General features: G+C 40.0%; 1 protein-coding gene across 2 annotated transcripts in view; it reads right to left on the reverse strand.

The window, feature by feature from the left end:
• Positions 1 to 23,127: 23,127 nt before the first annotated feature.
• The window catches only part of SLC35F4 (solute carrier family 35 member F4), a 231,811-nt gene continuing 229,798 nt past the window's right edge, over positions 23,128 to 25,140 (reverse strand). For both annotated transcript variants that reach the window (XM_032344319.1, XM_032344318.1), the window contains exon 8: positions 23,128 to 23,531. In XM_032344319.1, coding sequence (XP_032200210.1) covers positions 23,290 to 23,531 — 242 coding nt within the window. In that variant the 3' untranslated portion in view covers positions 23,128 to 23,289. The remainder of the gene's footprint in view (positions 23,532 to 25,140) is intronic.

Consider the following 25,140-nt stretch of genomic DNA (forward strand, 5'->3'; position numbering starts at 1 on the left):
AAGGATAGAGCATACTTCACTTGGTGTCTTTGAAAAACCCTGAGCAAGTGGAATGTTGTTTAGAGATCTCCATGAATCATTTCACTTGCAATCTTAAAGCAAATAATAAAAGGAAATGTGAGACTCGGGTGAGCAAATTACTTTGTATGAACACTGTAGCCTACAACTTTCCCCTGCATTGTAGACTCCTAGAGAGCAGGGACTGTTCATTTGCTTTCTTAGCATCTATAACAATGAGTAGAAAATAGTAGGTTGAAAGCATGAGAGGACTTTTAGGGGGTTCCTTTAGTGAGACCTCTTTGCTTTCTTCATGAATTAGTAATTAAAGACTTGGTAACCAAGCTGGTGTCTTTTGTAACCTTATGCAAACCTCCCTGAGTCTCACTTTCTCATCTCTAAAATGAGGTTAGAGAAAACAATTGCTTGTGTTTGTTCCAGGTTCAAAATCCTGTAATTCTTTCATATTATATTGTTTCAGGAAATGGGAAAAAGGACTGCAATCAAATATTTTCTAAGTTTCAGTATCATTTTCTCCTTTTTTCAGATTTTGGAATTTAAACCCTCCTACTGAAAGAAGCAATCAGTGATTCTTGAGAGACAAGCTCAGAAGTTACGCTTGAATTGAAGAAATTCACTGCCTCATGGTAGCTCTTGAGTGTGAGTCCCTGTGGCTCATTTTTATTTTACACAACCAAATCCTGGAACAAATGAGAGTCTTGGGAAGGAGAAAGCCAGAAAAGCCTATGGGTTTAGAGAATAGGTCAACTATTGAAAATATTGTACTTTTAATAGATTACCAGATAGACTGAGAAACTTACAACCCAGGAGGTAATTATTTTTAAGTTTTCCTGCATTAGGAAGATAGGCACTTCCTGACTATTCCACTATGAATATGAACAGGGACTTAGTATCTGGCATCCAATTAACATTCAGGGAAACTCTGCTGAGTGAGCAAATGTATGAATCAATGAATGATCTGCATTGATTCATTCTTCACTGAGTTTTCTTCCTTCTCTTTTTTCCCCTCTCTCCTGGTTTGAAAGTTGTACATACTTTTCATATTCTATTAGTGGCTGTCTTTACTTCTGCTTTCCTCCAGGTATAAGAAAATGTAAGTCTCTTTAAAAGTGATTCCCAGCCTCACTCCAAAGAGGCAGCCACTATTACCATCTTGTTATTTTTTCCTGAGATTTAGAGGTAGATTTTCTATGACACTCATGAAGCTGCGGGTTAGGGAGACTCACTTAGATGCTCTAACATTGTAGTACATGTTTAAGTATGAGGCTATTATTTCCATCCTCCTCCCAAGAGGAGGTGCAATACACATGTCAAAACTGCATGATTTTTCTAATTTATATAGACAGAAATCTGGAGAATGTGTGTAGGAATGAATAATGAGAGTGTGTGATTAAGGTGTAAGAAATATGTTGGAAAGCCTTAAAGGTGGGTCTGAAGGCTACCTGGCTGGCTCAGTCAGTAGAACATGTGACTCTTGATCTCAAGGTATGGAGTTCAAGCCCCATGTTGGGCATAGAGCTTACTTTAAAAAATGGGGTTCAGGTTTCAGAAGGAGGTGGAGAAATGGAGGAAGGAGGAAGAGAGAACGAGAGAGAACATTCTACTTGTGCACAATGGCTTCATCCCATGCCCTTGATTCTAGGTTGCTATCCATCTTCCCATCCTTACTGCCTTTCCTATGGATTTTGGACTTGCTTAGTCAGACCCCACATTTGCAAACACCAATTCCTTGTAATAAATCTCTTAATACACTATTTCTTACTGCTTCTATTTCTCTGGTTAAACCCTCCTGTTTAACTTGTTTCTGATTTCAAAGTAGGCTTTTCAAAATGTTCCTTTCCTGCCTTGCCATTCTATTTCTCGATTTATCTCTTTAAACATTTTGAAAATTTTTATTTAGGAGTCTTGTTTTTTAAGATTTTATTTATTTATTTGAGAGAAAGAGAGAGAGAACGAACAAGTGAGAGGGAAAGAGAGAGCGTGAGCAGGGGAGAGGGAAAAGCAGACTCCCCATTGAGCAAGGAGCCCAATGTGGGGTTTGATCCCAGGACCCCAGGATCATGACCCAAGCGGAAGGCAGATGCTTAACCAACTGAGCCACCCAGGAACCCCTACTTAGGAGTTTTTCAAAAACAATTCTGTTATTGGGAGTTCTTGATAAATTCTCTCATTTGCTCCTGTGATGCCTTTTTTGTTCTGTGGTGTATAACTTTTGAGTATGAGCTTTAATTGAGCAGTGGTTTTTCCTCTATGGAGGTCTGTGTGATTTGGGTTGAGGAAGGAAATAAGGAGGATGGAAATAATAACTTCACACTTAAATATGTACTAAAATGTTAGAGCATATAAGTGAATTTCCCTAAGTATCCTTCTGTTAAGTTGTCTCTGCAGAGAAGTTCCTCCAGCAACCCAATGAGTTGTCACCAGCTCCAGATTGCTTCATGCTAATTTACTGCCCTTGAATCCCTGCACCTTGCAGGTAATATGATTTCAGATCCCTCACCTGTGCAGGGCACCAATGTGGCTTCCAGCACTGATGGTGACTCTTTTTCCATTCATATTGTCCCAAGATGAGACCTCCCAAGAAGATGATTCCTTCCATCATCTTTCAGTCAGTAGACAGAATATTTCTATTTGGCATTCCTGAATGGCCACTCATGCTGTGACCCTCAGCTTTCTTCAGGTAACTCAGTTCTAGATCCAAGCAGATGTAGAACCTGAGGACAGGTTCTAGCACCCTCTGGGGTGCTAGAATTCTAGCCAAAGACATTAATCTGGTAACACAGTGAGCTGTTTGGATCAGGCTTACTCTCACACCTCTAACTTCTAGTCCATTCTTTATTTCTGACATGGGATGGGTTCTCTTTCTTGGTTTCAACCTTATTGTAATGCGGTATGTGAAGAATAGATAGATTTCCGTCATCAGTGTAATTTACCATATTGACTAGGAGTAGCCCTAAGTGTAATTTCAGGAAAATTACAGTACATCCTTAGTATAGTCTATATTCTTTATGTCCAGAGTCCCTGAAGAGATAATTTTCCAATTATCCTTAAAGACCCCTTCAAAGGCTTCTTTGGAGAAAGTTGTCCTCATTTGCCAGAGTCCACCTCTTTCTCACCATACAATTCTCTTTTTGCCCATAATTTACTCATTACCCTCAGATACACACCGATTATTTTCTACAGTGAGTATAAACTCGCCCTTATTCCTAGCGCCCATTCCCCTTAACACTGGGAATGAGAGAAGGCAGTGCTCTAGTTATTTCAAGAACTTGAGGTTAATTTTATTCTTAGTGAGGAGGTCAATTTTTATTCTATTTTAGGTTCTGAGAAGACTATACTCTAATTTTCTTTGTTTTCCTCTTTGTAAAGGCAATGGCAGGGGAGGGAGTGTTAAGACTAGAGGTTGGGAGAGGAGCTGCTTCTATTCCTTTCCCCCTTTCTCCCCACCTGGATCTTGGACTCTGCTTAGTTCCCTGAATATAGACCCTCTCATGCTGAATGAGGCTCATCAAAGCGTAAGTGACTCAGGAGCCTTAAGTATCAGAGAGATTTTTATCCCTTCTGTCTATCCCCAAAGGGAGACTGTCACTTACAAAGGCCATGGAGACAAGTGAGACCTTAGAATATAACACAATGCGAGAAAGGAGATAGATATTCTTAGCAAAATACATTGCAGGAGAGGTGCTGGCTGAGGGTTAGTCATTGTAGCTGAAAAGCACTAGTTGTCTTTTAGACACTTTATTTGAGGACTTGACACTCTCCTTTCTACAGTGAGAATATGAATTGACCCCTCCACATTCTATCCATTAAGGGGCACTAGAGAAGACATGGAATGACTGTCACATAATTCACTGAAGGAAAGGCAAGATAATACCAAGACCTGACACTTGAAGACATACCAAACTGGCTAGAAACCACGGTCTTGACATGGTTAGGAATTTTTCACTGGATGAGAAGCCATGGGACTGGCTGAACATTCTCTAGGATTGTGTGTGTTTGGCTGGCTGACAGTAAGACCATTTTTTTTTTAAGGTCTAACCATCTCTCCCTTTACAATAGAGAGTATACTGGCAGAGTTACAGTAGAGAAGGAAATGTCACATGTCAGAGTAAAAACAACCATGGATCTGGAAGATTCTGATTTAATCACACTGCTTCCAATATTAAGGTGTCTTGATTCTCTCTAGGCCCACCATCAACTGCAGCAAGTCAGATTTCATGGATATGAGCAAAGATCATGGAGCCATTTTGATGATTTATTAACTCACTGCACCTTCCAGCAGTATCATGAATAATTTGTGTTGCACTTAACACACAGAGGAAAGAATGCAATACTTAATTTTCCAGCAGCCTAACCTAAGAGGGACTTTTTGGTCGGTGGGTTATTATTTGACCAATGGACCTCTCAGTTAACCATGCACCTGGATCAAAAGATAGTTGGTGGTGAAATTAAATTGGAATGTTTCATGAATCAAGGCATTCACACTGAAGAAAAATATTCCTTTTACAAACTGCAAGACTCTTATAAATTCCCGCTGTGAAAATGGGTTCTTTTAAAATGATGCTCTGGGTTCCAGCTTAATTTTACACTCTTCTGTGCTGTTTTAGGAAATGGTGCTTTATTTACACTGCTGGGCTCGAAACTTTGCTGGTTTATTTGTAATAGTAGAATCTTGTTCTACTTTTTCTTCCAAGTAAGACCAAAGGTGGTTGAAGAATAATCAGGAAACAACCAGGAACATCTGCTTATCAATTTGCCATTTTTGCAGGCACTCGCCTTGAAGTTCAATGGAAAATGGGATCCACTAATTTGGGAAGAGAGAATAAATGCTACCACTTTTGTGAAAACGAATGCCTTCACCCAAGAAAGGACGGAACATTAACTCTAATGAAAACAACAGTGACCAGAAGACAGGCTGGGCTCAGGCCACTTCATTTCTATGGATTTTGGTTTTCCAGAGTGAGGGAACTGTCTTAGAGATGGTCTAAGATCCTTTCCCACTTTGACATTTTATAGTACTTTATCAGCGATGGTTCCCACCTTTCTGAACACTCAAACCTGGGAATCTGGAAATAGGCAGCTAGTGTGTCTGTGTGCACACTCAGGTGAGCGCTTTTCTCCCCCACCCTCTTCTTGGCATGATGGTGTAACGTCACTGTGGTAAGTGACCTTCATGATGGTCCCTGATGGTTCTTGCCTCTGCAAGCCATGCCTTTGTGTAGTCCTCCAACCCTTGCAGTAAGTGCTGACAAGACTTACTGATTCATTTCTAACAAATAAACAGTGGAAGTGTTGTCTCTGAGATTGGGTTACAAAAAGACTGTGGCTTCCATCCTGTCCACTTGCTCCAAGAAAAGCTAACTGCCATGTCCTGAGCTGCCCTGGGAGAGGCTCAGGTATGTGACAGGGACCTGATGGCTCTGTCCAACAACCAGCAAGGACTGAACCCTGCCAATAACCGTGTGAGTGAACTCGTAGCAGATCTTCCAACCTGCATCTGGATTTTTTAACCCCCCAAACTCTGATTAATGTCTGTTGTTTTAAGATACTAATTTCGGAGTAATTTCTTATGCATCATTAGCTAACTAACATACTCATCAAAATCTTCACCTTCTAACTTGACAAACAAACTGAGTTTATTAGAAGGCTGGGGGCAGTGTTAGAACAGGAAAAATCATCCTTTCTTTGCCCTAAATGTTTAATGACTAGCAATAATAGCTTCCTTTTATTGAGCACTTTCTACCTGATTAGAATTAGGTGCTAATGCTCCTGGCAATTCCTTGAGGGTCAGTATTATAGTGTACAAATGTGGAAATTGAGACTTAAAGAGGGTAAATAATGCAGAAGGGGAAATCGAGTACACTGACAAGGGAATTAATACTCTCACCACACTGTGAGCTGGTTAAAACTACAAAATGGGTATTGAGTTTCAAGGTGCCTGGGCGGCTCAGTCATTAAGCATCTGCCCTCGGCTCAGGTCATGATCCTGGGATCCAGGATCCCACATAGGGCTCCCTGCTCGGCGGGAAGCCCTCTTCTCCCTCTCCCACTCCCCCTGCTTCTGTTCCCTCTTTCTCTGTGTGTCTCTCTGTCAAAAATAAATAAATAAATAAATACAATCTTTAAATTAAAAAAAAAAAAAAAAACAAGGGTATTGAGTTCCAATTGGAGCATCTCACATTAAAAAGGATTTTTGTACCACTTAGCGTAACACCATCTAGGTTCATCCATGTTGTTGCAAATGACAGGATTTCCTTATTTTTTAAGGCTGTATATATACATAAGGAGATATGCATATACATACACACACACACACACAAATGCACACATACTACACACAATGGAATATTGTGTTGTATTGTAGCATACATACACTACATTTTTTTTTAAGATTTTATTTATTTATTTGACAGACAGAGATCACAAGTAGGCAGAGAGGCAGGTAGAGAGAGGAGGGGAGGAAGCAGGCTCCCTGCTGAGCAGAGAGCCTGATGCGGGGCTCGATCCCAGGACCCTGAGGTCATGACCTGAGCCGAAGGCAGAGGCTTTAACCCACTGAGCCACCCAGGTGCCCCCATACACTACATTTTCTTGATCCATTTATCCATTGACTGACACATAGGTTGCTTCCATACCTTGGCTATTGCGAATAATGCTGCAATGAACATGGGAGTTCAGATATCTCTTTGAGATAATGGTTTCATTTCATTTGAATACATACCCAGAAGTGGGTTTGCTGGGTCATGTGGTAGTTCTATTTTTAGTATCTAAGGAAACTTCCATAGTGGTTGTACCAGTTTACATTCCCATCAATGGTATACAAGGGTGGTGGTTGGTTTTTATTTTTTTTCCTCTATTTCCTTGCCAAAATTTGTTATCTCTTGTCTTTTTAGTAATAGCCATCCTAACAGATAGGAAGAGATATCTCATTGTAGTTTTGATTTGCATTTCTTTTGTAGTTAGTGATGTTGAGCATCTTTTTACATACCTGTTGGCCATTTGCATGTCTTCTTTGGAAAAATGTCAATTTGAGCCATTTGCCCATTTTTTAATTGGGTCATTTGTTTTTTGTTATTGAGTTGTATGAGTTCCTTATGTATTTTCAATATTAATCTATTATTAGATATTTGGTTTGCCAATATTTTCTCCTATTACTTAAAGTGCTTTTTCATTTTATTTGTGGATTCCTTTGCTGCGCAGAAGCCTTTTAATTTGATATAGCCCCATTTTGGTGTCACATTCAAAAATCATTTCCAAGACCACGGTCAAGGAGCTAAACCCCTATGGTTTCTTCTAGGAGTTTTATGGTTTTAGATTTTACACTCAAGTATTTTAACCACTTCAAGTTGATTTTTGTGTATGGTATAAGATGGGCCAGACAAAGAAAGACAAATACTGCATGGTATCATTTATATGTGAATTAAAAAAAAAAAAAAGTCAAACTCATAGAAACAGAGAAGTGGTTTCTGGGTGGAGGGTGGGGTTATTAGGGAGAGGCTGGTAAAAGGATACAAATTTTCAGCTATAAGATGAATAAGGCCTGAGGATCTAATGTATAACATGTGACGATAGTTGATAACACTGTTTTGTATTATTGAAATTTGCTATGAGAGTAGAACTTAAATGTTCTCACTCCCCCCCCAAAAAGTAAACATGTGCGGTGATGGATGTGTTAATTAACTCAAAAAAGAATTTTTGTAGATCAAACATGGGATGGTATGCCCATAAGTATTTCACTTAAAGGAAAAATCCAGAAGGAATATGATATACCTCTATGTTAGAGTGATTTGACTTGTGTGGGCCCCAAGTAACAGTTTGCATCATCAGGTGAAACTTTCAAAAAAGCAAATGTCAGCTCATTCAGGGAGGAACTCCATAACAGTAAAAAGGTTTTGGAATGGATGGGTTACTTAAAACAGTTAAAACCTATTTCCCCTGGGGTGTCTACTTTTCTGGGATGGGTTAGAGGAGATTTAGGCATTAGGCAGGGCTGGAATGAAAATTCCTTGAGGAACTTTATCCAACTGAAATTTCATGATTCTGGACATTGATCTGAATTACGATGAGGAGCCCAGATTTCTTGGCCATTATCCAAGTGAATTATTTTCCCTTCTTCATCTTTTCATGCTTCTAGCCAGAATTCTTACTGAAGTGGATAAACAAAATATCCCGAGGCAGAAATTTGTCCATGTTCTGGGCAGGTTCATAGCCCTTTTGTTCTAGTACAAAACCACATGTGTGTCTGCAAAGAAATCCAGGACACCTCTTTGCTCTGTGTCAGCCTGGAGCCACTCCTCAGTCATGCATTTTAGGAAAAGTGAAGTATTCATAAGACTATTGACTGATTTTACTTTTTTAACCCAGTGTCCTTAATCTCTCTCCCTCTCTCCCAGTGATACTGGATCTTGACCACACAATGAGAGATGAAATTTTAAATACTTAAAAAAAATCAATAAGTGCTTGTTTACTAAATGAATAAATCTCTATCTTAGCAGGACTGAAATTCCTTCTTCCTTCCTCCACTGAGTTCTTCTTTCTTTTTTTTTTTTAAATTTCTTTTCAGCATAACAGAATTCATTGTTTTTTGCACCACACCCAGTGCTCCATGCAATATGTGCCCTCCATAATACCCACCACCTGGCTCGCCCAACCTCCCATCCCCTGCCCCTTCAAAACCCTCAGGTTGTTTTTCAGAGTCCATAGTCTCTCATGGTTCACCTCCCCTTCCAATTTCCCCCAACTCCCTTCTCCTCTCCCTCTCCCCATGCCCTCTATGTTATTTGTTATGCTCCACAAATAAGTGAAACCATATGATAATTGACTCTTTCTGCTTGACTTATTTCACTCAGCATAATCTCTTCCAGTCCCGTCCATGTTGATACAAAAGTTGGGTATTCATCCTTTCTGATGGAGCCATAATACTCCATCGTGTATATGCACCACATCTTCCTTATCCATTCGTCCCTTGAAGGGCATCTTGGTTCTTTCCACAGTTTGGTGACCGTGGCCATTGCTGTTATAAACATTGGGGTACAGATGGCCCTTCTTTTCACTACACACTGAGTTCTTCTTATGAGCTATTGCTGGGCAAACAAAGAGAGGAGGACAGAGTCTCTGTTTTCAAGAGCCTCCAAATGCTTTTGTGTACTACCAAGTTCCTTAATGTTTTGATTATTTATAACAGATAATGTTTTGATTATTTATAACAGAAATGATATGACTATTTGACAAAATAAATAGATGATTGAATTTTCGTATCATGTGATCTATCTTATAATTACCACATAAATGGTCATTTTTATGGTTCAGGAATAGATTGCTTTCATTAAATAAATATTCCTTTTGATATATTGTTCTTATTTAGAAGAGCTGGACTTCCAGTTTTCTAAATCACAGTATGTTCAAATATACCAACTCCAAAACCATATTGAATAGCAGTTTTCTTGATGATTCAGAAACTACTTCAGAACATATAGAACCACAGGAACAACATTATGAATGTGGACTTTTATATTATTGTAGATATAAAGAGAAAAAAATAAGAATGAAGAGGAGAACAGATGTGCCAGGGAGGCCTTGGAAAACAGAGTCAAGTGATAAGAGTTAACACTGGTATTGAGGTTAGGTAATAGGAATGACATCTGAGAGATAGCACTTTTTCAAGGCCAGGAATGGGGAGAGCTGCAGGGTCCCAGTGGAATGTAATTGAAGAAGTTAACATTTCCAAGAGAAGAAACCGATCAACCAAAAGTAGATGATCAAAACAAAACACTGAACATCTCAGTGTGCACTCAGTGCTGGTCCGGGATATGGGATTGTGGGTAGCAGTTATTGAAGGAAAGGGGAAACTTTATGTAAAAAGAGAGCATTGGACTGGTGTTACCTGACAGAAAGAGGATTACTAAAAATGAAAATATAGGTAAAATTTGAATATTAGATGTCAAAGTTGGATTCGATAGAAGGCTTTTTGAAAGAGAATGAAAAGTGGAAATATTTTAACATTAAGATGAGTTAAGGCAAATAAAAACATAATAAGAGAGAAATTTTAGCCAAATGTGCCATGTAAGTAACATACAGAACCTGGAAGATACCTTGTTTCTGCCCTCTTGGGACTTTAAGAGTGGAATAAGTCAAGGATGCTAATGGAGATAGAGCAGAAATCTTGACAAAGACTGAATTTCAGTGCATCACTTTTATCTACCAAGCTAAATGAAACCCCTAATTATATTATAAAAGTAAAATCCATACATAAGGGAAGTAATTAGGGAAAGATCAACTTGTTAGCCTTTCCCCTGAGGGAAAAGGTTGTTGGAAGGGATAGGTGTAGCAAAGAACAAGCTCATAAAGAGGATGGTCTATCAGCTGAACTCTTCAGGGTGCCATATGCACCTGTACTGGCTGTTGTGGTCACAGCCAGTTCTATAAATCAAGCGTTGGCAAATCTATGATGTCTTCTTGTTAATATTAATGGAAAGGAACCTTGGTATGGGATTTGGTAGAACACACTCTGCTACTGGACTGTGTGATTGGATTGGAATGGGAGCAGTTGTGCCAGTCAGTTCTTCAAGTTCAGTGGTCTTTAGTCTTATGGTTCTTAAACTTTATCATATTGGAATCATATTGGAAGCATGTACTTGGTTAATTTCAGGCCGGGCTTATTAAGAGGAGTTGCTGCCCCCCAAGCCTCCAGAGATTCTGCTTCACTAGGTCTGGGATAAGGCTTAAGTACTTGCTTTCTATAAAGTTCTCATCTGCGGATTATGCTGCTACATCAGTATCACAAGTTGAGATCACTGGGTTAGTTTTTAGGGCATTGACAAGACTTAGCTTCTGGGCCCCTGGTGCAGAGGACCAGACCCAGAATAATGGTTACTTCTATGTAGATGCCATCTTAGGAAGCTTCTTGATGGCTAGCTGAAGTATCGCGTCCCCGAAGACCACTCTATCTTGGAGAGCATCTTTTAATTATTGATCAGAATAAGTTAGTACCTATAGGCCAAATCTGTCCTGATCTTATGATTCATATCAGAAACTATTTACATTAATAAATTTCTGATTTTCACTTGGACTACTTGTTATTTACTAATGTCATAAGATCAGACAATTCTACTTGCCTTCTAAAGAATATAATTTAACTTCTTTTCTGCAAGTTGATTACAATATCCAGAAGTCAGAGTGGTCTTTTCCAGAATAATTTTGCACTGTAATCTGCATCAATGTCTTTTGGCTGTCCAGAATTAACCCCAAGCAGTTTCTATCACTTCTGCATCTGTAAAACCTGGTATTCGACGATGGTTTTCTACCTTTCATTCTTCCAGGTCTTCACAAAGCTTTCCAGTTGGTTGCAATTCCAAACTACTCTCTTCTACTCGATTTCTTCCTTCTCTGACAGTTTGAATTTGCATGACATAAAAACTTAGTATATTTTGTCTTGACTGACAGAATCTGACCAAATAATTTCTTCTTTCCAAAGCTGTTATCTCCTCAATTTCCTGTTCCCTCTTATTCTCTAAGCAAGTCACTCTTAAATTTTTAGAGAATTTGTGCTCAACAGAAACATCATGTGAACCACAAATACAAGCCTCATATATATTTTGTGTTTGTTTTAAATTTAATTTAATCTTCTCAGTGTTCCAAGATTCATTGTTTATGCACCACATCCAGTGCTCCATGTAATATGTGCCCTCCTTAGTACCCACCACCAGACTCTCATATATTTTTGAATGCCTGCTAGGTATATTAAAAACATAAGAAATGTGTGAAATAAATTTTATAACATATCTTATTTAAAACAACATATCAAAGATATTCTCATTTCAATATGTAATGAGTATAAAAGCTATTAACAGAAAAGCCTTCATTCTTTCTTTCATAGTAAGTCTTCAAAATCCAGTGCATTTGACATAGCATCTCTCAATTTGGACCAGCTGTATGTCATTAGCCACACGTGGCTAGTGACTACCATATTGAACAGTGTGGTTTTAAAGCCTTTGGATTCTCTGAATATATTCCTCCAGAATAAAGCCACTAAGTTCACACTATTTTGAAAACTCTGTCAGGAGTTTTGGAAACAAATCCTGCAGTTTATCCCTGGATGGGGTTTCTAACCCCAGGTTAAAATTCTTGCTCTTAAGATTCCTCAAGCTCCCAAAGGATCTGGTGTTCAGGTCCCCAGCAAATAGTGACAAAGCAGGCTTTGCTTTTCTAGCACACATGGGTGAAGGAAGAATGGGCACACTGGCCAATCAGAACTTTAAAATGTGGGTCTTATGTTCTTTCTGCCTCTGGGTTTTGGGCACTAGCATCCCATTTCCATCATATTTTGTACTCTACTGTTTTTACTTTATTCTCATTTGCTACAGGTGTGTGTGTTCAGGGGCAGAGTGGGGAGACAAAGAAATAAAAAAGTATTAAAAATAATAGAGGGGTGCCTGGGTGGCTCAGTGGGTTAAAGCCTCTGCCTTCGGCTCAGGTCATGATCCCAGGGTCTTGGGATTGAGCCCCGCATCAGGCTCTCTGCTCGGCAGGGAGTCTGCTTCCTCCTCTCTCTCTGCCTGCCTCTCTGCCTGCTTGTGATCTCTGTCTGTCAAATAAATAAATAAAAATCTTAAAAAAAAAATAATAGAGACTTCTTGTTCCAGCCTGTCAGGTAAACCAGAATCACCTGTAGTAGGTATTCTTTGTACTCATGACAGGGCCTTATGGGTAAGTAAGAAAGAGGATTTGTACTTAAATATCAAGAATATTCCAATGCTTAGCCGGTTATACTGTTCACTCTTTTTGTCACTTGCATTGTCCTTCTCCAAATTATTTGTCCTCCGGTGGATCTTGACAAAGTGTCTGCAGAAAACTAACATGCATGCAAAACCTGGATGAGCCAAATGTATTTGCCTATAATTTGTTTGTGAAGTGATCAGGCCGTGGTTGAAGTGATTTTAATTTCAGAGCCCAAGTCACCAGTCTGTCTTTTTGTCAGGCAATTAGTTCCGCTAGCTGGGCAAGAATGCTGCGATACACGGGGCCAAGGGGAACCGGGCAAATGGAAGCAGTGTAGCCTTTCTTTCTGCTTCCTATGTGTGTTCCTCACACCAGGCTTCTTTTGTCTGTCTGGTTTATTTGAGGTAAAATCGCCTGCTGAGCACCAGGCTCTGGGACCTTGCTGGGTGCCGTGCTGGGGATGAGCGCTCTGGGTAAGGACCCAGAAGGAGGTCAAACCCTAATGCTAGTTACTACTTCTGGCAGTGTGTTCAGCTTTTCACCACGTGGTTTCATTTCATGCCCTCAACAACCTTAAATAACAGATATTAATCCCTTCATTGTACTGATGATGAAATCAGGACGGAGGTTGGTAATTAATCAAAGTGCGGAGTCGTGGCTGCAACATGGGAGCTTTTAATTCCTGGACTGAGCTGCCCGCTTGGCCACCCACAGAAGCCATTGTCTTTTGGACACTGGGGAAGAACCAGGTTTGGATAAAGGGGCAAGCTAACAGTAACCTCACCAAGGCATCTCCACCTCCGAGGGCAGTGACTTTGGAAATATCATCCAAGCCCCACTGAACTTGCTTCATCCTTGGCACATAGGAGGCACAGTCATATTTGTTCAGTGACTAAAATACATAATCCCATCTGATTTTCACAACGAAAGGTAGCAAGGAAAGGTATTATATCTTTATTTATGATGACTTTCCCCAAATTTAAAGGAATACCTCATATTCCCAAAGTGATTCCAATAAGTTTCTGAGTCACTTTGTCATGTGGACAACTTAACCTAGAAAGACCGAAGGTCCCAGAAGCAGGGGCCACCTCCTGTCCATCTTGTATCCCTTCCGCCCACGGTGCAGAGTTCATTACTATGATCACAGAAAGTTCTGTTGGACAGAGCTGCTCCAGAGGCAGGCAGAGGCTAGTTGGCGATCACCTAATGTAACACTCTACTTCAGAGCCAGAGGTAGAACTTAATAATTTTTGAATGAATAAATGAATGAATACCATAATGGAACTGTTTTCTTAATATAGACTAAGCTAATTATGGTGATCAGTCATAGGTTGAATTAGAGCTTTCCAGAGTAGCTGACTTCATTTTTCAAAATGAATCATCAAAAAGAGCAAAACAACTCATTTCTTAAAGATGTCAAAATGCAATTTTAAATGTCATGCGAAGTAATGGCAAGATGCTGGAGTGGGCTAGTCTGTGATTACTGCTATTTAACAGTAATTTAAAAATAAGGCGAGAGTGGTGTTTGTACCAATATGGCACCGAAGTAGTCAAAACCAACGCCAGTTAGATAATGAACTAGTTCACATTTATTAGTAATATATTTTATTTATTTTGTACCATTTTTCATGAAGTTTAAAGTGAGTCATGGTTATTTTAGTGAATATGATGTCACCTAGCTACCCTGGAAGACTGGCTTTGCCTTTTCAAAAAATGACAGGGAAATGAAAAAAAAAAAAAAAAGGTTTTTATTTACCATGATGCTCAGTGGGTGTGATAGCCTGAGTCCCCTTTTCTTGCCTTGTGATTGTCTCACCTATATTTCTGGGGACACTTGAAAAAAAAAGAAGAGTAAAACAGATGCCAGAAAGGCTTGGTTTATTGCACTAAGCTCCCCAGAAAGTGCAGATTATCTTAAATTGTTCTGTGCCTTAACCAGCCTCTTCAGAGAGAAGTGTCTTTTAGCAATTCAGCAAATTGGTATTTTGTGGAAACACAACAAAGGCAGTGGCCCATTTAACCCCTGATGTTCCTTACTTTCACCAGTCTCATCTGTACCAGTCTGTCCTTGAACAAGACTAATCTAATACAGTCTGGAGGAGGGGGTATATCTCCAGGGTCAAGCAACACATTTATTTACTTATTGGATATCTGCAAGCACCAGACACATGCTAGGAACACAATGATGAATGGCACACAGTTCCTGCTCTCAAGGAGCTGCTGGTCTCCTGGGACCTTGGGCAAGTAGACTGGTAATTGCCACGGAGGGTGACCAGTGCTATCATGAGCGTAAGCAGAGGCTTGTGAGGAATGGGGGAGAAGAAAAGGCTTTCTGGGAAAATAGGAAAAAGTCACATCATGAAGCTGAGGTAATGGTTAGTCAGGCAATGAGAGAGGCAAAGAGAGTACAAAAAATGGAGTAGGTCTCGACTGAAGAATTGCAGGAATTCATAGTATCATGAAAGCCCAGATTCCAGGGGCCCAGAGTGGGTGAAATGATGGCATGAGGCTCTGGAACTGTGCTGTCCAATATGGTAGCCAATAGTCACCTGTGGCTCTTTAAATTTAATTTCAAATTAATTAAAGTAAATAAAATGAGAAATGCAGCCCCTTTGGTTGCACTGGCCATACTTATAGGGCTCAGTAGGCCCTTGGGGCTACTGTGGAGCCCTGGGCAGATGTACAATACTGTCTTCACCACAGAAGTTCCATTGGATGTGCTTCTCTTGAGTCAGGTGGGGCCAGCCAGTGGTGAACTTTGAACAATGTGCAAGGTACTTGGACCTATTCTGTGGAAAATAAGATGTCACTGAAGTGTTTTATATAGGAGAGGAGAATTATCTCATTTCTGTATTAGAAAAGCCACTCTGCAGGGCATGGAAGGAATGAGAGAGAGGCAAGACTAGAAATTAGAGAGGCCAACTCAGAGAGACTTTCATTCATTAGAGAAAGAGATAATGAGTGCTCAGAACAGGTTATCATAGTAGAGAAGTGTCTGGATTCAAGAACCATTGAGAGAGACAATCAACATGACTTATAGTTTAGATATGGAGGGCAAGAAAGGCAAAAGTTAAGGTTCATCCCTGTTTGGGCAGCTGGTGAATGATGGCACCATTAACCTAGACAGGGAACAGGGAGTGAAAGGAATAGATCTGGAGAAGAGAGACAATAAATTCAATTTTTTTCTTGAACTGGAAGTCAACAATGAGCTATCCAAGTGAGCTTGTAGGAGACATTTGGATAGTCAGACCTGAAGTTCAGGGGACAAATCTGGGCTGGAGATAAAGATTTTAAAAACCATCTTCACGGGGAGGAGTCAAGATGGCGGAGAAGTAGCAGGCTGAGACTACTTCAGTTAGCCGGAGATCAGCTAGATAGCTTATCTAAGATTGCAAACACCTGAAAATCCATCGGCCAGATCGAAGAGAGAAGAGAACAGCAATTCTGGAAAAGAAAAACAACCACTTTCTGAAAGGTAGGACCGGCGGAGAAGTGAATCCAAAGCGACGGGAAGATAGACCCCGGGAGGAGGGGCAACGGCGCACAAAATCAAGGACTTTTAAAAGTCTGTTCCGCTGAGGGACATCGCTCCAGAGGCTAAACCGGGGCGAAAGCCCACGCGGGGGGTCAGCGTGGCCTCAGGTCCCGCAGGGTCACAGAAGGATCGGGGGGTGTCTGAGTGTTGCAGAGCTTGCGGGTATTGGAACGGGAAAGCCGGCTACAGAGACAGAGCCAACAGTAAGCTCACAGCTCGGTGTTACCTTGAACCAGTCGCAGGGCTCGGTGAGCTCGGAGCGCGGCCGGAGGTCAGGCAGACGGGAGTAACTGGGTTGCTGTTCTCTGAGGGCGCACTGAGGAGTGGGGCCCTGGGCTCTCGGCTCCTCCGGGCCGGAGACCAGGAGGCCGCCATTTGTATTCCCGTCCTCTGGAACTCTACAGAAAGCGCTCAGGGAACAAAAGCTCCTGAAAGCAAACCCAAGCGGATTACTCACCCCGGCCCCTGATAAGGGCGGTGCAATTCCGCCTGGGGCAAAGACACTTGAGAATCACTACAACAGGCCCCTTCCCCAGAAGATCAACAAGAAATCCAGCCGAGACCAAGTTCACCTACCAAGGAGTGCGGTTTCAATACCAAGGAGAGCAGCAGAATTCCAGAGGAGGAGAAAGCAAAGCACGGAACTCATGGCTTTTTTCCCTGTGATTTTTTTAGTCTTGCAGTTAATTTAATTTTTTTCTTTTTCATTTTTTGTTTTTTTTCTCGCTTTCTGGTTAAGTTTTTTTTTTTAACTTTTACCTTTTTCTTTTTTAACGTTTTTTAACTAGTTTATCTAATATATATATTTTTTCTTTTTTATATTTTTCTTATTTGTTTTATTTTTTTAAATTCTTTTCTTTTTTTTTATTTTTTTCTTTTATTTTTTCTTTCTTCCTTTTTGAACCTCTTTTTATCCCCTTTCTCCCCCCTCACGATTTGGGATCTCTTCTAATTTGGTTAAAGCATATTTTCCTGGGGTTGTTGCCACCCTTTTAGTATTTTACTTGCTCCTTCATATAGTCTTATCTGGACAAAATGACGAGACGGAAAATTCAACACAAAAAAAAGAACAAGAGGCAGTACCGAAGGCTAGGGACCTAATCAATACAGACATTGGTAATATGTCAGATCTAGAGTTCAGAATGACAATTCTCAAGGTTCTAGCCGGGCTCGAAAAAGGCATGGAAGATATTAGAGAAACCCTCTCGAGAGATATAAAAGCCCTTTCTGGAGAAATAAAAGAACTAAAATCTAACCAAGTTGAAATCAAAAAAGCTATTAATGAGGTGCAATCAAAATTGGAGGCTCTCACTGCTAGGATAAATGAAGCAGAAGAAAGAATTAGTGATATAGAAGACCAAATGATAGAGAATAAAGAAGCTGAGCAAAAGGGGACAAACAGCTACTGGACCACGAGGGGAGAATTCGAGAGATAAGTGACGCCATAAGACGAAACAACATTAGAATAATTGGGATTCCAGAAGAAGAAGAAAGAGAGAGGGGAGCAGAAGGTATACTGGAGAGAATTATTGGGGAGAATTTCCCCAATATGGCAAAGGGAACGAACATCAAAATCCAGGAGGTTCAGAGAACGCCCCTCAAAATCAATAAGAATAGGCCCACATCCCGTCACCTAATAGTAAAATTTACAAGTCTCAGTGACAAAGAGAAAATCCTGAAAGCAGCCCGGGAAAAGAAGTCTGTAACATACAATGGTAAAAATATTAGATTGGCAGCTGACTTATCCACAGAGACCTGGCAGGCCAGAAAGAGCTGGCATGATATATTCAGAGCACTAAACGAGAAAAACATGCAGCCAAGAATACTATATCCAGCTAGGCTATCATTGAAAATAGAAGGAGAGATTAAAAGCTTCCAGGACAAACAAAAACTGAAAGAATTTGCAAACACCAAACCAGCTCTACAGGAAATCTTGAAAGGGGTCCTCTAAGCAAAGAGAGAGCCTACAAGTGGTAGATCAGAAAGGAACAGAGACCATATACAGTAACAGTCACCTTACAGGCAATACAATGGCACTAAATTCATATCTCTCAATAGTTACCCTGAATGTTAATGGGCTAAATGCCCCTGTCAAAAGACACAGGGTATCAGAATGGATAAAAAAACAAAACCCATCTAAATGTTGCCTCCAAGAAACTCATTTTAAGCCCGAAGACACCTCCAGATTTAAAGTGAGGGGGTGGAAAAGAATTTACCATGCTAATGGACATCAGAAGAAAGCAGGAGTGGCAATCCTTATATCAGATCAATTAGATTTTAAGCCAAAGACTATAATAAGAGATGAGGAAGGACACTATATCATACTCAAAGGGTCTGTCCAACAAGAAGATCTAACAATTTTAAATATCTATGCCCCCAACGTGGGAGCAGCCAACTATATAAACCAATTAATAACAAAATCAAAGAAACACATCAACAATAATACAATAATAGTAGGGGACTTTAACACTCCCCTCACTGAAATGGACAGATCATCCAAGCAAAAGATCAGCAAGGAAATAAAGGCCTTAAACGACACACTGGACCAGATGGACATCACAGATATATTCAGAACATTTCATCCCAAAGCAACAGAATACACATTCTTCTCTAGTGCACATGGAACATTCTCCAGAATAGATCACATCCTCGGTCCTAAATCAGGACTCAACCGGTATCAAAAGATTGGGATCATTCCCTGCATATTTTCAGACCACAATGCTCTAAAGCTAGAACTCAACCACAAAAGGAAGTTTGGAAAGAACCCAAATACATGGAGACTAAACAGCATCCTTCTAAAGAATGAATGGGTCAACCGGGAAATTAAAGAAGAATTGAAAAAAATCATGGAAACAAATGATAATGAAAATACAATGGTTCAAAATCTGTGGGACACAACAAAGGCAGTCCTGAGAGGAAAATATATAGCGGTACAAGCCTTTCTCAAGAAACAAGAAAGGTCTCAGGTACACAACCTAACCCTACACCTAAAGGAGCTGGAGAAAGAACAAGAAAGAAACCCTAAGCCCAGCAGGAGAAGAGAAATCATAAAGATCAGAGCAGAAATCAATGAAATAGAAACCAAAAAAACAATAGAACAAATCAACGAAACTAGGAGCTGGTTCTTTGAAAGAATTAATAAAATTGATAAACCCCTGGCCCGACTTATCAAAAAGAAAAGAGAAAGGACCCAAATAAATAAAATCATGAATGGAAGAGGAGAGATCACAACTAACACCAAAGAAATACAAACTATTATAAGAACATACTATGAGCAACTCTACGCCAATAAATTTGACAATCTGGAAGAAATGGATGCATTCCTAGAAACATATAAACTACCACAACTGAACCAGGAAGAAATAGAAAGCCTGAACAGACCCATAACCAGTAAGGAGATTGAAACAGTCATTAAAAATCTCCAAACAAACAAAAGCCCAGGGCCAGACGGCTTCCCGGGGGAATTCTACCAAACATTTAAAGAAGAACTAATTCCTATTCTCCTGAAACTGTTCCAAAAAATAGAAATGGAAGGAAAACTTCCAAACTCATTTTATGAGGCCAGCATCACCTTAATCCCAAAACCAGACAAGGATCCCATCAAAAAAAGAGAGCTATAGACCAATAACCTTGATGAACACAGATGCGAAAATACTCAACAAAATACTAGCCAATAGGATTCAACAGTACATTAAAAGGATTATTCACCACAACCAAGTGGGATTTATTCCAGGGCTGCAAGTTTCGTTCAACATCCGCAAATTAGTCAATGTGATATAACACATCAATAAAAGAAAGAACAAGAACCATATGATACTCTCAATAGATGCTGAAAAAGCATTTGACAAAGTACAGCATCCCTTCCTGATCAAAACTCTTCAAAGTGTAGGGATAGAGGGCACATACCTCAATATCATCAAAGCCATCTATGAAAAAACCCACCGCAAATATCATTCTCAATGGAGAAAAACTGAAAGCTTTCCGCTAAGGTCAGGAAACACGGCAGGATGTCCATTATCACCACTGCTATTCAACATAGTACTAGAGGTCCTAGCCTCAGCAATCAGACAACAAAAGGAAATTAAAGGCATCAGATCGGAAAGAAGAAGTCAAATTATCACTCTTCGCAGATGATATGATACTATATGTGGAAACCCAAAAGACTCCACTCCAAAACTGCTAGAACTTATACAGGAATTCAGTAAAGTGTCAGGATATAAAATCAATGCACAGAAATCAGTTGCATTTCTCTACACCAACAGCAAGACAGAAGAAAGAGAAATTAAGGAGTCAATCCCATTTACAATTGCACCCAAAACCATAAGATACCTAGGAATAAACCTAGCCAAAGAGGCACAGAATCTATTACTCAGAAACTATAAAGTACTCATGAAAGAAATTGAGGAAGACACAAAGAAATGGAAAAAATGTTCCATGCTCCTGGATTTGGAAGAATAAATATTGTGAAAATGTCTATGCTACTAAAGCAATCTACACATTTAATGCAATTCCTATCAAAGTACCACCCATCTTTTTCAAAGAAATGGAACAAATAATTCTAAAATTTATATGGAACCAGAAAAGACCTCGAATAGCCAAAGGGATATTGAAAAAGAAAGCCAAAGTTGGTGGCATCACAATTCCGGACTTCAAGCTCTATTACAAAGCTGTCATCATCAAGACAGCATGGTACTGGCACAAAAACAGACACATAGATCAATGGAACAGAATAGAGAGCCCAGAAATAGACCCTCAACTCTACGGTCAACTAATCTTCGACAAAGCAGGAAAGAAGGTCCAATGGAAAAAAGACAGTCTCTTCAATAAATGGTGCTGGGAAAATTGGACAGCCACATGCAGAAAAATGAAATTGGACCATTTCCTTACACCACACACGAAAATAGACTCAAAATGGATGAAGGACCTCAATGTGTGAAAGGAATCCATCAAAATCCTTGAGGAGAACACAGGCAGCAACCTCTTCGACCTCAGCCGCAGCAACATCTTCCTAGGAACATCGCCAAAGGCAAGGGAAGCAAGGGCAAAAATGAACTATTGGGATTTCATCAAGATCAAAGCTTTTGCACAGCAAAGGAAACAGTTAACAAAATCAAAAGACAACTGACAGAATGGGAGAAGATATTTGCAAACGACATATCAGATAAAGGACTAGTGTCCAGAATCTATAAAGAACTTAGCAAACTCAACACCCAAAGAACAAATAATCCAATCAAGAAATGGGCAGAGGACATGAACAGACATTTCTGCAAAGAAGACATCCAGACGGCCAACAGACACATTAAAAAGTGCTCCATATCACTCGGCATCAGGGAAATACAAATCAAAACCACAATGAGATATCACCTCACACCAGTCAGAATGGCTAAAATAAACACGTCAGGAAATGACAGATGCTGGCGAGGATGCGGAGAAAGGGGAACCCTCCTACACTGTTGGTGGGAATGCAAGCTGGTGCAGCCACTCTGGAAAACAGCATGGAGGTTCCTCAAAATGTTGAAAATAGAACTGCCCTATGACCCAGCAATTGCACTCCTGGGTATTTACCCTAAAGATACAAACGTAGTGATCCGAAGGGGCATGTGCACCCGAATGTTTATAGCAGCAATGCCCACAATAGCCAAACTATGGAAAGAACCTAGATGTCCATCAACAGATGAATGGATCAAGAAGATGTGGTATATATACACAATGGAATACTATGCAGCCATCAAAAGAAATGAAATCTTGCCATTTGCGACAACATGGATGGAACTAGAGCGTATCATGCTTAGAGAAATAAGTCAAGCAGAGAAAGACAACTATCATATGATCTCCCTGATATGAGGAAGTGGTGATGCAACATGGGGGCTTAAGTGGGTAGGAGAAGAATAAATGAAACAAGATGGGATTGGGAGGGAGACAAACCATAAGTGACTCTTAATCTCACAAAACAAACTGAGGGTTGCTGGGGGGAGGGGGGTTGGGAGAAGGGGGTGGGATTATGGACATTGGGGAGGGTATGTGCTTTGGTGAGTGCTGTGAAGTGTGTAAACCTGGTGATTCACAGACCTGTACCTCTGGGGATAAAAATATATGTTTATAAAAAATAAAAAATTATTTAAAAAAAAAAGAATTAAAAAAAAAATACCATCTTCACATGGGTGACATTTGAAGCCATGGGAGTAGATGAAATCCCCAAGGAAGAGAGTGTGGAACGAGATGATAAGAAGACCGTGCACTGAAGGTTGACAGCGATGAGACCAGTCTTGGAAGAGGACCCTAGAGAAGCAGCCAGTGAGGCAGATAGAGAACCAGGAAATAGTATGGGAGTTAAGTAGAGAGGATATTTCAGAAAAAAGGAGTGGTCAACATGTCAGGTACTGTAGAGCTGTGCTCTAACCCCTCTGCCATTTTTAAATGTCTACTTCCTATTAGAGATCTTTATAACCACTCTTATGTTCTATACTACTATAAGCACGTTGGAAGTAGAGACGGATTCTCCTCTGTCTTCATGCCTTCATTTTTCCTAGTGTAAGTCTTGCATATAGAAGATTCTCTTTTGATAGTTGTTTCATTACTTCCCAGCCTTCAAACTTAAGGGTCTTATTGGACTTAAATATATATATATAATGTGTGTATCCTTTACATGTGTTTTCTTATGCAACTTTCTCTGATGGAACAAAAATATTTCAGTTTCCAGTGAGGGTAAGGTGATGATAAACCCATAACTTAGTAGAGTCTCATGTTTTCAGGAAATTTTGCAAATTAGGGGCAGGCAATTCCCTCTAAACAGAAGAAATAGAATAAAGATGAATATATTTTTAATAAAAAATTTTATTATGATTATTTACACCAGTTCCTTGATAAGCATATAAATGTAAACTTTTATCCTTGGCATGATTTCACCTATGACATATCCAAATCCAGAATTAATACTGTCATTTGAGTGTACAGGTAGTGAGAAAAATTTACTATATTCACAGAATATACATACACGTGCATCCAAAATGGGTCCCTCGTTAAGCCAGGGGTATAGACACTGTCCCATTGGCCCTGCTTCTGGTCCGCAGGTGTACACTAGAATCAGTGATGTCCTCCACATGTTCCTCACTCTTCTTTTCCTTCAGGCTGTTGATGAATCTCAGGGTGATTTCGTCCCACTCCTCTGGCAACAGCATCAGCAGAAACCCAATGCAAATGACAATGGTAGCGGCCAGGCGGACGACATTGAAGATCACCTCCTGTTTCAGGAGATCCACAGCTAGGGAAGAAAAATCAGGTCTGTCACAGGCTAGGACTGATTCTAAGCTTCTCTGAGAATAATAACCACTGTCAGTGCTACTTCTAGAAATTTCTAAAGTCTCCCTTGTTCTTTCAACAAGGTGAATGAATGAACTTCCTTGACAACTCCACTCCTCGCTTTCCTTTGTCCATATCATTCTATTGTTGCCTTTGTTTGCTTTCTGTTCTTCTCTCTAAGTCAGACTTATCCTTCAAGGCTCATGTCATCTCACTTAGTTGCCTCTGCAGTTTTATTTCTCGAAACTTCTCCTCTGCATCCCTTCTCACTTCTCCAGATTCATTGGGCTGCTGAGGATTTTCCAAATGGGCCACGTTTGTTAATGCCTACATTTTGGGACCTCCTGTTCTTTTTAAAAAATTTTTAATGAATGTGAAGTTCCTACAAATTAAAATGAACTCTTTTCACATGAATTTAGTGGCATTTTGTAGGCCACAGTGTTGTACAACTGCCACCTCCGTCTGATTCCAGAACATCTCCATCACTTCAAATTCAAACCCCTTATCCCTGAAGTAGTTACTTCCCAAGCCCTTCCCCAACCTCCCAATTCCTGTGTGGGAATCTGATGTTTGTTTCCATGGATTAACTTGTTCCAGAGATTCCATATAAACGAAATCACACCAAATGTGACTTTTTTGCATATGGCTTCTTTCACTTAACACGACGTTTTTGAAGTTCAACCATGTGGGAGCACGTACCCATACTTCCTGCCTTCTTATGGCTGAATGATAGCCCATCGTATCACAACTTGGTTATTGGTTCATCTGTGGATGGACATTTGGATGTTTCCACTTTTTGGCCACCATGAATAGTGCTGCAATGAGTGTTCACATACAAGTATATTTTAAGGTCTCGTTTTCTGTTTTTTCAGCATATGTACCTAGTAGTGGAATTCTTGGTAATGCCCAGATTGTTCTATTTACATGGAACGCCCATTCCTTCTCATATCCCCACCATCCAGCAAATCCCTTCATTCATTCTCTCTTTTGGCTTCTTACAGGAAGCCCTCCTGGATGCCCCTCCTGTGTGCTCCCAGAGCATTCATTACACACCTCTATCAATACAATTCTGTCTCTACATTGTAACTACTGAATTCTTTTTTCTCCCTCTGTACACTACATGGTTCAGAGTATACATACAAACTCTCACCAGCATTAATACTGTTCCTGACATGTCCTAAGTGCTTAGAAATGATGTGTTGAATGACTGGATCCCTAGGTGAATGAATGAACTTCTTTGACAACTCCACTCCTCACACAAATTTCTTTCCTCCGGGTATCTGGTAGTCCCATGAGTCTGTCTCACACCATTTGGCATTTGCTAATAAATCCCACTGTGGGGTGTTAAGTTATTTCATATATGTTGGTCTTGTTTTTCCAAATTTGGTGTAAGTTTCTTAGGGGAACAATAATATCTTTTCCCCCTCCCTGTTTCTTCTATAGTTCTCCACACAGTAAAGGCTCAATGAGTACCTGCTGATTAGGAGCAGCGAAAGTTGGGTACCTGAGACTTGGAAAAATAAAATCTCACAGTTAGGACTGTATGGTCTTCCAAATCCCTCACTTTCATA

This window comes from Mustela erminea, chromosome 5 (genome assembly GCF_009829155.1).
Source record: "Mustela erminea isolate mMusErm1 chromosome 5, mMusErm1.Pri, whole genome shotgun sequence".
In the NCBI taxonomy this organism is placed as follows: domain Eukaryota; kingdom Metazoa; phylum Chordata; class Mammalia; order Carnivora; family Mustelidae; genus Mustela; species Mustela erminea.